This window comes from Centropristis striata, chromosome 8, assembly GCF_030273125.1.
Source record: "Centropristis striata isolate RG_2023a ecotype Rhode Island chromosome 8, C.striata_1.0, whole genome shotgun sequence".
In the NCBI taxonomy this organism is placed as follows: domain Eukaryota; kingdom Metazoa; phylum Chordata; class Actinopteri; order Perciformes; family Serranidae; genus Centropristis; species Centropristis striata.
The window spans coordinates 29,148,983-29,164,133 of NC_081524.1; the positions used below are offsets into that span (position 1 = coordinate 29,148,983).

The 15,151-nt window shown below is 42.7% G+C and overlaps 1 protein-coding gene across 4 annotated transcripts in view; it reads right to left on the reverse strand.

Annotated features, from left to right (window-relative positions):
• Positions 1-15,151, reverse strand: part of rims2a (regulating synaptic membrane exocytosis 2a) — a 155,522-nt gene that overhangs the window by 92,602 nt on the left and 47,769 nt on the right. For 2 of the 4 annotated variants that reach the window (XM_059339738.1, XM_059339737.1), the window contains exon 1: positions 13,972-14,148. The exons of 1 other annotated variant lie outside the window; for it this stretch is intronic. In XM_059339738.1, coding sequence (XP_059195721.1) covers positions 13,972-14,093 — 122 coding nt within the window. In that variant the 5' untranslated portion in view covers positions 14,094-14,148. Of the gene's footprint in view, positions 1-13,971; positions 14,151-15,151 lie in introns of those variants that run through there. One more of the 4 variants, XM_059339741.1, reaches the window with a different exon arrangement.

Below are 15,151 nucleotides of genomic sequence, written 5' to 3' on the forward strand. Positions count from 1 at the left end.
GGCCTCACACACTTTGAGCTTCATTTCGGCTCTTCAGAAAAAACGTCTAAAACGACGAGACCTTTGCTAGATATTCTGTTGAATTGTGTACTTACATTATCCAACAATGTATAAACATACAGATGTGCTTAATTTTAATCAAGGTAATGGTCCATTACCATAAATGTGGTCGCCTGTCAGTGAAGTAACTTCCCCTTTGCACATGTGCAGTGCTGAGGTTGTCTTACATGTGGATTTTAAGATATCAGCGAAACAACCTGAGAAAACATTAGAAGCAGCTCAGTTTGCAGCATTTCTGGGACTTCCTGTGTCGAATAAACACTGTTTCACTATTTGTTTTGGAGAGGAAGAGACCTCTGCAGATAATTAATCTCCCAATAACCTCCTGATGGTTGTGGTCCAACCTAATGTCCCATAACATGCTGACATCACGATGTACTGACATAACACGGAGTTCACACTAAACATTAATCTGATGTGATGTGTAAAGCAGTTAGGCAAACCACTGAAAGGAAAACAAAAAAAGGGGGAAAAAATTAATTCAGAGAGTTTCAAAGAGTAATAAGTAACGTGTGTGTAGTGTTATTTTTATGCCAGACTCCACTCATGCATCATCCTGCTGTGCAATCACACACACAGGTCAAATTAAGGCATCATAAAATGAGTAAATGATAGCAGCAACTATTCACAGTTTCACACTAACATCCCCCACGCACAAACACATTAGAAAGACTTTCCAGATTAACATGATATCCACTGAGACTCCTGCCTGCTGCTGTGTTGTAGCATGTTGACTGCTCAGTGCTCATCAGTCATTGTTCATTTTTTTCAAAGCACTCAGTGTCGAGAACATATTGAGATTTGTCGAGCTATTCATAAACCCAGCAAATTCTATTGTAACCAAACACTGGGCTGTATTTCTGCACGAGGAAAAAATTGTCTTAAGAACTACGGTCGCCCAATCTCTTTCTTTCTCTGACATGTAATTGAACACACACACACACACACACACACACTCATACTCTCTCACACACACTCTCTCTTTCTCCACACACGAATTTCTTCTTGGTTCTGCTAAGTATGCATTTTTCATTCCAGTGAGCAAGCTGCATTTGAAATCAAAGGCAGTGACGCTGCGCGGCTGTCTGGCTACACAGAAAGTGAGGAGGTAATGAAAAAAGCTGAGGGGTGAGTCAGAGGATGCTTTAATAATCCTCGCTGCCCAAAATAACATTTCTGGACCTGGACGGACTGACGACCCTCCTGGCAAACCAGCAGCAATCCAGGCTGGTGCGGACTCCATTCCACCCCCCCTACATACACTTCCCTCCCCTCTCTCTCTCTTTTTCTCCCATCTCCTCTCGGTCTATTATTGTCAACAGATAAGACTGCAGCAGTACGGCACGACGCACCAGACAGCCGAGCCCTCCCCGTACCAAATATACGACAAGACTAAGCAGGGCCGGAGGGATGTGTGCTCAGGGGACAGACACGCCGCAGGAAGGGTGATCCAGTCAGAGGGAGGAGTGACTACGAGGTCCCTTCACAGGTGAGCAATGTTTCTTCGGTTATTGTCCAATCACTGGTGACAAATGGTGATGGGGTCCAGGCCAAATAGCTCTTCATGTTGGGTTCAAGGTTGGGCCTCCATTGTCCCATACAACACTTTAGCATGCCTGTCCACACAGTGTTCTGCCCTGTGCGAACAAATGGAGGGAGAAAATGAACCCGTCATCTAGTGTTACCAATGCCAATCTAATATTTCTGCACACCTCTGGACTCAATTGACATTGTTAAATTCTACCTAATCCTTCTCCTGCTCACAGTATTTAACTCTTTTTACGCAAAGAAAGCTACGCTCTGACAAAATTTGACATACAGTCACAAATTAATACACAGCAAAAGTCAGCTGCCTGCCTTTAATGGAGCTATGTGTCATCCAAAAAAAAAACAACACCATAATGTTACAGTAGATTTTCATTTCAATAAATGTCCGTTAATTTGCTATCTATTGCCGAATTAGTTAACACAATGGTTATTGAGCCCATGGTCCACTGAAGAAACCTTGCATTTGCAGTGTTACGAAGTGGGAGTCTGTAGAAAAACATTCACAGGGAAAAAAACATAAGCGACACACAGTTAGTGGCTGTGTTCAATCACCCAGCAGTGCTTAATGCACCAGAGAGGGTAGGTGGAGCTAACACAACAGACTCCCTCTTAAACTCATGTATGTGAAGCAGCATACTGTTTTTTCCGGTCTCTGCTACTGTTGCGAATTAGCAGTTACTGTGGCCAAGCAAACACAAGAGTGATGCCTATAGATGATGAAACTGCAAAAACATGTGCAAATCCAAAGAAAAAAAGAAACAAACTGCGAACTGACTGAAGTCACACGGGTGACATCCAAAAACACATCTACCATTTCCACATATCACCATAGGAGGCACCAAAGACAACAAAACAGAAAGTGGAGATTGAACTTTAAATAACAAGGGTTTATCGTCAGTTCAGGGGCTTGGAATAGGACATCTCCGACAACTCCACATAGTCACAGTTGGTCAGCTTGCTGACATTTGGCATGTCAGTATGCTAACATTGGCGCTAATTTCATTAATCAATTAATTAATTAAGCATTTATCCCCATATATAGCGACCTGTTCTCTGGTAAAGTAACGTTGGAGGACAAGGACATGGTTCAATATGAATATGTGATTAAGAAGAAGAAGAAGAAGAAGAGTACTTTATTAATCCCACAATGGGGAAATTCAACCTCTGCATTTAACCCATCCTTTTTTTTTTTACACACAAGTGAAGTTAACATATTATGTTGGATATAAACTGACCAACTGTAGCACTAGTGTCTGGCAGACCATCCGCATTTTAATGTTAGAGCTGTAACCCCTACAACACATCTTGTACACCAACTATACTACACACTACTACACTGTGCTTGGAGTTTTTCAAAAGTCCATTTGGTTGAAGCTATCCTGATACTGAGACTAACCAAGAGTGAGCCTACAGTAACTAGCATTGTTGAGTAAGAAACACATTGCTCAACCGCTTGATTTTAAAAGTCAACTGCTTGGAGAGTAAACTGATTTATTCTTGGAGAAAAAAAGTTTCAAGCAAGAAAGGTGACAGGAAGATACACATTATTAACCAAGAGTGCATTGCTGAGTTGAACACTGAAAACTGAACACTACTAAAATTCTAATTGGATGATATATAACTTGGTACAACTTTGATGCAGTAGTTGATGTGGTTCAGTTTACAAACACTACATGATGAACAGTGAAATATAATGCTGATAAAAAACTGTGACAAGCTTAAGTATTTTATGAGAGTGTTCATACTCTGTGGCAGAGAGAATACTGAATTTTAAGTGCTGCAATTACACAATGAAGTGAGAAAAAAAAAGGAAAACATGAGGGAGCCCACTTGACTGCAGCATTTCTATTTAAATGTGCCTTTGTTCCACAGCAGTACACACTGCATATTGCCTCTGGCATTCCAGCACGTTTATCACTGCAGCAGCTATTTTTAACACATCATTTATAAATTAACAATAATAATACAACTGATTATTGTAGTAAAAGCTGTGTGTGTGAGGTGGGCACGTCACACCTTTTCATACCGGTATAAAAACCAGGAAGTTGGCAAAAATTAGATGATTCAGTGTGGAAATGTCAGAATGTCAAGATCGAATGTAGTATATACCTTTCTTTGCTCCAAACGGGTCATCTGATTGGATGTTGCATGTCACAAACAGTGACCTAAATTGGAAGCACAGAGATTACTGGGGAAAGGAGGTATAATCACCACTCTCCAATTACATCCATAGGAAGAGAAGCCACTGCAGCCAAGTTACCCCGATGCATCTCTGTGGCTGGGTCCTGGGCATAATCAAATCAAGATGTATGCTACTTACAGTATTGCTTACTGATTGCCAAGCTTTACAAACTCTGATATGCACTGACTGCAAGTTAACTGACAGCAACTCTATCAGCTTTTATCTTTATCATGCATACAAAAGACCCACTGCATACAAAAGGAATTACTCAATGGTCTCATTTGGAACGATTCAAGTGTTGCTCTTTCTTCAACCGAGCAAAAGACATCATTCAAAACAGCAGCAAAAATTTACAAAAAGTTTGTTTTAGACAGTAACTTAGACCACACAGGTTTTGTCCTCCAACGTGCAGAATGATGGGAGATGTGTACAATGGGTCCACTGGAGCAACCACATTAAATGATCTCATTTTCTTGATCCTGTTCTGGGACTAGTTAGCAAAGATGTTGAAATATTTCTCCCAGTCAGTTACTTACTGAAAGTGCTATTCATTTCAGTGCATTTTTCAAATTAATAAACTGCTGTCCCCCCCCCCCCCCCCCCCCCCCCCCATCTTCTCCATTCCAGTTTTGTTGCCTTTCCCCACAAGTCTCTCTTAAGTTGAATTCAAACAGAACGGCTGCTAGGAGGTTTGCCTGGAGGCAGACAGGAAGCTGTGCATAATGGGAAGACGGTGCCTCACAAGCTCTTTTCTGAAACACTTTCCTTGTCTGAGAGATGTCACTACACACACACACACACACACACACACACACTGAGATCAAAGAAAGATTGTGCAGCTAAGTACAAGGGTTGAAGAGTTTGGGCTTGCCAACAAGGAAATAGATATGGAAGATACTTGTCAAAAAATTAAAAGAGGCTTCAATTACTTACTTTATAGAAGTTTTAGCACATAATGACATGTCAAAAAAGAGATATTTCTATTCTTTAATGACCAATTTAATCTTACTTTATTAAAGCTATAACCCAAAAAATACTGGTTTGGAAAATCCAATCATATTAATGATGCAGGATAAATGCATATAGCAGGAGTTCAACCTGCCAAGTAGACAAGAATGCATTAAAGATGCAATGTGTAGTTTTTGTTTTATTTTAAAAATGAACTAACATTATCAAGAGAGAAGTAGCCTAACACTTCGTCGTGTCCTGTCTTATAGTACCACTTGTGCTACGAGAAGGGACAGTGAGTCAAAGTAGCGTCTAGTCATCCCTCAGTCCAACATGAGAGGATAGAGGAGGAAGAAGCAGAGCTGTCCCAAGGGCTTGTCAATCACCCACTCCCAGAAAGAAAACCACATTTGGTGTGGAAGAGAAGAACTGATGTGAAAAAAAGCAAAACAAAAGTAAAAATTGGCATGGCTTTCAATGGCTGGAGACAAATGACAAAAAAACCCATTTCAAATGGTGTTGATATGTCGCTTTGATGTGGCTATTCGCTTGTATGGTCTTGCTAAAACACAGCGAAGCAAGCTAAAACATAAACTACAGGCCGGCACCACATGTGAAGATTATAAGATAGCAGCGGTATTTACCCGGCTCTGTGTTTCAGCAGTTTGGTTTAAACTTGCCCTGCTGTTAATAATTGGCTTTCTTTTTTTAAAACTGTAAATTAAGTCCAATAGTAGACTAACTGCAAAAATGTAAATCGAGTCACCATATGGGAATCACTTGGCATTACTGTTGTAAGATGGGACAAGATTGGAAGTTTGGAAAGTTTGCAACACTTTTGAGGACGTTGTAGGGTTTATAATGTGTCTTTTACTCACACAATTTGGGTCAGAGGAGGTGAACAGCTGTCCCCTATTAGTTCAGAGCATGTGGCTAGGTATTACACATTGCACCTTTAAAGCATTGGTACAGTACTTTAAAAAAATAATAATAATAATTTAAAACATCCATTCATATTCATAAATATTGTACATATTTCCATTTTCCCAATCAAACACAACTGCAGCACTACCCATTGGAGTTTATAACACATTTTTTAAATGCAATCTTTGTGACAAAATTCCATCTCTACTCTTTGGTGAAAAAGCCACTTGCTGTGTCTGTGTGCTCAGCAGAAAGACCTTTTCTACTGCGCTCAATGGCATTGACAAGCCAACGTCTCAATCAATGAATCCACGGTCAGACCTTTGCAGAGCGAGCCCCAGACCAAAGGGCTGTGTGGGTTAATTGTAATTGCATAGGACAGCGTCTGTAACACATGCCCTGAGCCAGGGAGCTGAACCAGCCGGAGGGGCCCTGGTCGGAGAAAACATTTCATCTACAACAGCGGTTAACTTCAACCTGGGACATGAGAAGATGGTTAACCTTGTTTTCATCAACTGAATTACTTTTATTTGTTTTATCCTTAGTATCCTAGATTTACAAGCATCACAGTATGTAGCAACCTACTGATCTGTATTATGTACGGATAGGGTTTTTAAATTATGTTTCATACAGATGGTGACAGTTACTGAGACCTTGGTTTACATTTTGATGTACCACTGCACCAGAATCCAGAAACAGCCTTCAAACTTTAGTTATTTGTATAAATGAGAGCAGAAGTGTGTTGAAGCAGACAAGAGAAGAGAAATGCTATACAATTCTGGAAGCAGGACTGTCAATGGTCTTCTAACAGGATCAAGAGAGACATATGAATAAATGGAAGGAAGACCGGCGAGTGAAAAAAGGAAAATCTTCAAAGTCAGCTTCTTTCCTCTTCCTAGCCACCCCTGGAGATCAGATCAACTACTATCCTAAAACCTAATGAACTAGTAAACACTGGGAATTAAATGAATATTACATGGGGTTTCATTAACGCCAGCCAGCAGACTCCAAAAATAATGAAGGCGAGAAGCGGAAGCGGGAGGAGACAGTTACTGGAGCTTCTTCTTCTCTGTGTTTACTCAGCATCTGCCTGCCAGAGAAGGAGGCTTTTGATCACTCCTCGGCTGGGTTCTCCTCTCCGCTGCGTGGCAGGAGAAGCCCAGGGAGGCCGCCGAGCACCGCCAGGGCCGGCTCATTTGCAACACAAATGAACTGAGCTAATTGTACACGTGCGAGGAGACGGGGGAGCCGCGCACACGGTGCAATGTTTGCAAAATATGGAAATAATTAATCTCATTGAGCTTGTGAAATACCATCAGTGTTGCAAAAGAGGATTTGAGCACGGGCTGGGGATGAGACGGATGATGATAGCAATGGGCTGGATAGACGCAGATGTTTAGATTAAGCTTTTTCATTATTGCTTTATCACACAGCTTCTTCAAGTGTATTTTTGGTAATTGAATAAATTAGAGCATGAAATAGATTTGGATTTGGGGCACAGCAACAGGATTACGTGTAAAGCAGTCTCTTTCCCATTCATGAAACAATGCGTGCAGATATTATGCTATCAGGTCAATTGTGCATTGGGTATGTGGTGTGGAAACATTCATAGGAGAATCACTAATTTACTAAAATAAATTCTTAGAGTATAATACCTGTACATACAGACACTTAAATAGTCTTACTAACTAACTAAACTAATGGTGGATTTTAAACAGATCCCATATACACAGAAATTACTTCATGTAAACTGACTTAATGACAGTATAGAGTGAAATGTTTGTTCAGTGTCGTCGTACTGCACTGAATAACAGGGATTTAGCTAATAAAGTCCACCTCTTGACCTTCCAAAGGTCTGACCTTATAAGCCTCTTTAATCAATAAATCAAATGTAAAACAAGAATGATGATGCTGTGAAGTACCTTTAGGAGCAGAGAGCCTTCGCTCTCAATTAGCAACTCCACTGACCATCAAGGCCAGAGGAGGATTTGTGGAATAACGTGTGATATACCCTCCAACACTAAGCTCCTACGCTCACGGTAAGCTACTACAGCAAAGGCGGGCAAATTTAACCCCTCTACAAACTGTTAAATTGTTACTGACATTGACAAATAGCATCACACATCAAGGCATATGGTTGAAAGCAAAGCACTATCCATGCGGCGTATGCAGTTTCTCTTCCCTCTCTTGGCTATTTAAAAACAAGATGACATCAGACATCTGTTTGGGAGCAGAAAAAGAGAGTCTTTTTTAAAGAGAAAAAAAAAGACCTCCTAGGGTCCTAGGCTTCAAACATATGAACATACAAGTGCCGCCACATGCAACCTCACAAAGAAAAACAAGGACACACACACACACACACACACACACACACACACACACAGAAGAGCTGAGTCTCACAATTATGCCACTCAGCAGCCTTCCCTTTAGTCCATCAGTAAAAGGACCTGGGGCTGAGTTGGAAGTGGCTCCCAATGCCAAAACTGAGTGTTACTGGTAGGACACTATGCCATACTGCCCAGATGTCAGCGCTCTCCACAAGGCAGTGTTTCTGTTGAAAAGTACACCATTTTTCCTTTGTTGCTCTGCGCCCCTTTCTGTCCCTTCGTCATCCTGTTTCACTGCTGAGAACGGGCTAGCCGGTTGAACCTATACATAATGTACATCTTACAGGAAGACGTCACCCGTGTCTCTGGCCATGGGACCATGCTGTAGCAACCTGTAACCAAACCTCTGCAAAGAGTATTTCACCTCCCTCTCTGGGCAGCAGCATTAGCAGCAATGGCAGTAGGCCTGGGGCTGGGGACATTAGCCTGATGCTTATCTGGCTACACAGCCCACTGCTAGCTACCAGTTCTCTCTCTCTCCCTCTCCCTCTCTCCGTTTCATTCTTCCTCTCTCCCTGTATGTCTGATGCTGAGATATGATTTGGTGAGAGCAGAGAGGAGTCGAGCATATCGATTCAGCCTCTACCGCTGTCTCTCTCGCGCTATTCATCCCCTTTTCCTCTATGCTGCTATCATTCCAACTCTCTCCACTTTATCTCTCTCTCTCTCTCTCTCTCTCCACTTCTTTTCTTTCTCTCTCCAGCGTGCAATCATAATAACCCCTCTCTTAGATGCCCAGGCAATAAACCAGGGCCTCCCTTCTTCCTGCGCACATCTCCCTTGGCGAGGACAAAACCAATAAAGGGCCGGCTTAATTACAGCTGCTGAGTGCCGCCAACACCCGGGTACAACACCATGGGGCTGAGGGTGGGCTGAGCGTGGGCGAGGTGTGACGCGATGTCAGGGGGGGAGGCGGAGGTTGTATAAGAACTACTGAGGATACAGTTTGAGGCTCAGTCAGACTCCCACACCTAAACCCTCAAGACGCTACTTTATAGTATTCACAGAGATGAAAAAAAGGAGGTGATGGTAGCCTAGAGGCTGGCTGGGAAGATGAGGGTAGGACTTGCATCCAGCAAGGCATTTAACTCCCAGTAGCTCTAGTGGAGGAGCCCTGTCAGCTTGATTTTGCATCTGCAAGACGTTAATGTGTAACTATCGGAATGTAAAGAAGGGAATTGCTGGAAAACAAAATATACACTCAGACTACATCCACACTAATACATTTTCCTTTTAAAAGGCATTACTTTTGCTATGCTAATGCCTAGAGTCCACACCAAGTGTAAACTTCTGGGGCTGAAAAATTGAACCAACCAACTAACTGCAATTCCTCAATTACCCACTTGATGTTGACTCTCACTGACCTGCATGTTAAAATGCCCAAGTTTACAGCAGAAATAAACATGTTTACAGTCTGGTACAAAAACATTTTGTGTTTTGAATTGCCCCCATCATGACCACAGTGAGAATGTCATTTTTATATAACTCACCCTTTTAATTTATATTATAGCTTAAAGTTATGCATAATTAAGGGTGTGACCGCACTGAGTGACAGGTGGGTGCCCTCACAGGTGGCTTACCGCTGCATTCAGCTTGCCCTATCACACCCCAGTCCACCTTATTGCCCTTTTTTGGATTAGCTGGGAGTTAGGAGTCAGTTCATTTCATCTCTTCACAAACCTATGGGTGACATTGCAGACACTAGGTCTATATTTTATACAGTATAGTCCTCACTACTTCCCTAAAACTGAGACTTTTGAAAACCATGTCACAGACACCCATGTGATTCATCACGCCCCTATCATGTGACCCTTTCCAGAGGAAAACAAAAATCAGCCTTGACCACCGGTGATTAATTCAACATGGATAACAAATCAAAGGCATTGCTGACCTTGTTGTTGATGTTGTCTGTATTGTGTAATGCTACTACAGCCAACATGTGCATGAAGCAAACTATTATTCAACCAATTTGCGATCATTCAGATTCAGTGGCATTATCAGCCCTACACTGTGTTTACACCATCATGCACATACCCAACCGACCCAGAATGGTTATGTGTTATGCGTTTCAGGCGTGTTCGTATGGAAAAGTGTGGACGTACTATCAGCCAACTTACCATGGATGCAGAAGGGGATAAACATAGAACAGATAAATGTTATATATACTTCAATGTGGTCAATGATATATCAAGGTGGTTATGGCTCTAAATCCACACAAATGTCCAGGACTGTGAAGCCAAGGGAAGGCCTGCTGAGGATCTATGTCCTTGTCCCCTGTTGTTTCTAGGTCTGTCGTCTGTCTCCTCCTCTCCTTCCTTCCTCCTCCTACCCCTTTCCTCTTATTTTTCCTCCTCTCCTTTCCCCCAGTTCTGTCACATCAACGTGAATCTGGGGCTCCAGGGGTTCAGAGTTCCACAAACTGCAGCTTGCTATGTCTGCCTCGACTACAGCTCTGTCACCATGGTGACTGATGCCTGGGTGTTCCCGTCTCCTCTTGGTACTTTCTGTCATCTTTTATATGTTTTCTTTCCTCGCTTTGTCTCTCCACTGAGCTCCTCTCACCTCATATTCACAATACTTGCTATCAATACAATACAGGTTGACAACAGGCTGAACAGGACTGATTTACACACAAAAAACACCTGCACCAAATCAGACATTACCAAAACAAATGCTCAGACATGTCCAAATGCTTTCCTGCCATGATAGTAGTCTTTTAGTATTTCTGATAATCACTTCAATCAATGCAATGTATAGCCAAAAGGAAATATATAAATTTTAAAGACTGTTATTCCATTAGGTTAGCTGCCTTTCAACAGCACAGTAGCTTGTTAAAAAAACTGGTTTGTTTGATTGCCCAAACTCTAGATGTCTGTTCTGTAATACTGCTCTGTTAAATAATAGTGATAGGATGCCCACTGCACTTACTAACACACATTGCTTAACAAACTCAACCTAGTCCTGGTACAGCTGCTTCAGATGCAATGCTGAAACTCAAATTAAAGATGCTGATTCAAGTCCTATCACAGAGGTTTCAAGTAATTTTCTTTGTACTGTATATGTATTCATATTCTTTCTGTAACTCAAAAATATCAGGTTTCATATGAATATACATTCGTCATTTTGAAGAGAATTTTCCTTAAACTCTAAGATCGTTGAAATGATACATGCTACAATAACATGCTGAAAACTGCAATGAACATGAGTTGTCCAAAAATGTTTTAACATGTTAAGATATGTCTCACAGGGGAGCAAAATTGTGTCTCCGGAGAAATCAGTCTTTTTTTTGCTACAAATTCCATCCCTTATTCCATGCTTTCATCCGTTTTAAAACAAAGCCCTGGTTTGATTAACTACCAGGGAGGATACATCATAATTTCTATTGATCAAACATTACACCTTATCACTATGGCAACCCCATCCTTGGAAGGGGCAAGGGAAGAGATGGGTGAGGGAGGAGGTAGAAAGCCGGGGTGTTCCACTTCGGAGGAACTTTGAGTGTAAAACTGACAGAAGTTGAAACAAGCACATATACGTGCAAAAATGCAGAAGTGCACAGCTGCAACTATGCTGTCACTGCAGGAGAACAATATATGAGACTGTGGGATGAAGTAAACAGCTGTGAGTAAGAGGATGACTCACTAAAATCACACCCAAGATTGTGCAGCCCGTTTAGAATCATTAAACAGCAGCAATATGGGTTTTATTTAATACACCGGATTTGAAACACTGTGTGTCTTTCAATACATTGCATCTATGCAGAAAATCAAATGCAGCTATTCATATCCCACTTATAGCATCACACAGTTTGTAAAAGGCTCATTTGGGAAAAGGCTCTATGATGTGTACCACAAACTCAATAACGTCCCCTCTATCGCTTCATACACCAGTCCAACAACAGACACACTTTGGTCTCAGACATTTCAGGGAAGCAAGCACAAAGAGCTGCCATAGAGATGGGGAGGGAGGAGGGTAAGTGGAAGGTGTGTGTATGTGTGTATTAGAGGAGGGGGGGGGGCAGGTTGCAGTTTAAATGTAGTGACCACTCAATTCAAAACCATTCAGGCCTTCTAAGAACAGATCCCCACACCCCATTAGGACCTCTCCTGACACACACATGCATAATACATGGAAGCTGGATCTAAAAGCATACAGCCCATTAGCAGGCCCGGCCTAGGCAAGAAAGAAACAGAGAGAGAGACTCGCACACAAACAGCTCTGATCGAATGGATGGCCAAGCTGGCTAGCACACAGTGCTGGTTTGCAGAGAGTTGTGTTGTCGTTGTTTTGTGAGTTATATGGTACTACTTACAGAGCCAGAAATGAGCGGACATAACGGCTGACACTGGCCTAAAGGTCCTGGAACAGTATTAAAAATATGGACACGCCTTCTACCACGTACTGGCAATACATATAACAATGTGAAAATTTTGCAGTCCACTCATCGACTACCATTCAGACTCTGATTCTACCAGAGGAATTTGCTGAGAAGAAAAAAAAAAGGGTAGCGATGGAAAATAAGTTCAATTTAATCAGTCAGATGTGATGATTGCTGGATCACAGTTTCCAGGCACAGAGCCCCCTGTTCAGCCCTTCCAGTGGCTGAGTGTTCTGGCCATGTAATGTGAGGTGGCAGAGAGCCCAGCAATGCTGTAAATTATTTCTGACGGTAGGGTGGGGGGGTACAAAAGGGAAAGACTTGCAGTCCCCGGAGACAGACAGTGCATGGTGTGGAGATATGGGGGCCTGCGCCTATATCGAGACATTAAAAGAGGCCTGCGTGTTCTCTCGGCCCTGCTGCTGCAGGAACGCTGAGTCTGTTTGCAAGTTTGAAGCCCTTCTGCAGTCTGCAAAATGTGTCTAACAGCCATGCCTGGCCAGATGACCAGGGGCCTCTCCATGGGGGAACGGAGCATTTAGCAGACTAATCATAATATGCTCCAATGCATCTAAGAGAGATCCAATCTCTCTCTCTCTCTCTCTCTCTCTACACCACGCAAGCGCTTCTTTTCCAGCAAATATAAAAAATACAGGAAGCATGTATGTTGCAGTAACACTGTAGCTAAAATCATAAAAAAAATTTAAATCATGGAAATTATTGCCAAAGAATAAGACTGCTTATGCTTGTTAATGGTTTTCTGATATTAAGACACTCTCTTATCAGATAATTTATACATGTTATGTTATGTCCGAAAACATAATGGCCCCTGTCTGAGTGTGTAGGTAGGTAGGTGTGTGTGTGTGTGTGTGTGTGTGTGTGTGTGTGTGTGTGTTTGGGGTGGTGTTTCTACTCTTTTCCAGCTCTGGACTCTTTTTTAAAAAATCACATTTACCCTCTTCACCCCCTCATGTTCTGCTCTCAGGCACAGCAGCAGCAGAGACAGAGGCAGTATAGAAACACATGCTGCAGCAGTATAGCGGTGCGCTGGGGCAAACGTGCACGCGCATACATACATACATACATACATATATGTGTGTGTGTGTGTGTGTGTGTGTGTGTGTATATCTATATATATATATATAGATATACACACACACACAATATACACACACACACACACACACACACATACATACACACATACATACATACATACATACATACACGGTCACACCTCGGCATGGTCACAGTCAACCTAAACGGTTCATTTTAGCCCCCACCCCCCAGCGGTACATGTGCGCGCACGCACGCGCACACAGCAAACCGCGGCAGCATCACTGATCGGCCCCATCATCCAGCCAGGAAATATCTGCAGCAGCAACAGTACTATACTGTAGGTTGTTATTACGCAGGCTGGCTGCCGATCGATAAACGCAACAACCCCCACTCCCCACCCACCCACCCCCAATACTCGTTTGACATACCAACGGGGAAGCCCTTCCACATAAATCAGGGCATTTCTTTACAAAGGAATCACTCACCCGATGTTGCTCAACGCCTGCTCGAACAGCTCCGTCTGCAAGATGTTCTGAGGCGCCGAGAAAGCCCCGTTGAAATGTGATAAAACCGAGCTACAGAACTGACGCAATGTCTCAAACTGCATTTTCCCCCTCCGTTTTCTTTTATCCTCAGTAAATGATCACCCTTTTCCCTTTCACCAACAATACATCCCAAAGCCTGCGCTCTCTCCGGACGCCCCCCTCCACACATATACCTCCTCAGTATTTTATTATTATCTCCCGGGGGCGCATTAAACGCAGAGAAGACGCCGATCAAGTTCCATATTTCTCCGGCCGCTCCTGGTAAAAAGTGTCCTTAAATGAGACGCATTCCGGGCGCGATCCGTCGGTCATAATGCTTCGGACTTGAAGCGAAGAAAATAAGGTAGTGCCGGTGCCGGTAACGAGCCTTTTCTTCTTCTCGCTGTGGCGAAAATCTCTTCTCGGCGTGCAGGAAAAGGCGAAGGAGCGCCCGAAGGAGAGAAGAAGCGGAGAAGCATCCTACACGGCAGCCAGCAGCAGCAGCAGCAGCAGCATCCCTTACCGGCGCATCAGCTGCTGCCTCACATTCAACTCATATTTCCCGTCGCTGAAGAGCACACACTCACGCTAACAGACGCACACACACGCACACACACTGATATGCAAGTGTGCGCACTCTTTGCTATATCTCTCCATCCTCTCTCGTGCATTCTTTGGGACGCGCACAGCAGCAGATAGACTACAGTAAAATACAGGGGGAAGGCGATGCTGTCGTCAGGTTTTTTTTCCTTTATATTCCATATGTGGCTTCAGAGCATCAGCTCCTCATCAGTAATAGTAGATGACAGCCCTAATACCTCTGAAAGGTTGAGTGTCTGCCTTAGAGGAGAGGGCACACATAAAAGGGGGGGTTTCCCGAGGGGTTACTTATTTTATTCTGTCAGCTGTTCTGCATGTAACTTTAAAGAGTCAAAATTATGAACAACTGCAGGTATTCTGTGGAACAGTAATAGGCTTATGATCGTGTTATCCTTGTGATCGTAATAGCTAACAGATCTTTATGCATAACTGCATGAAATGATTCTGTTAAAACATCATCAGTTACTATCCAGCCTCAAATAAAAGACATTATGACCAATTCCCCTTCACAGGTTCAGTGCAATCCTGCCAAAATTCAAAA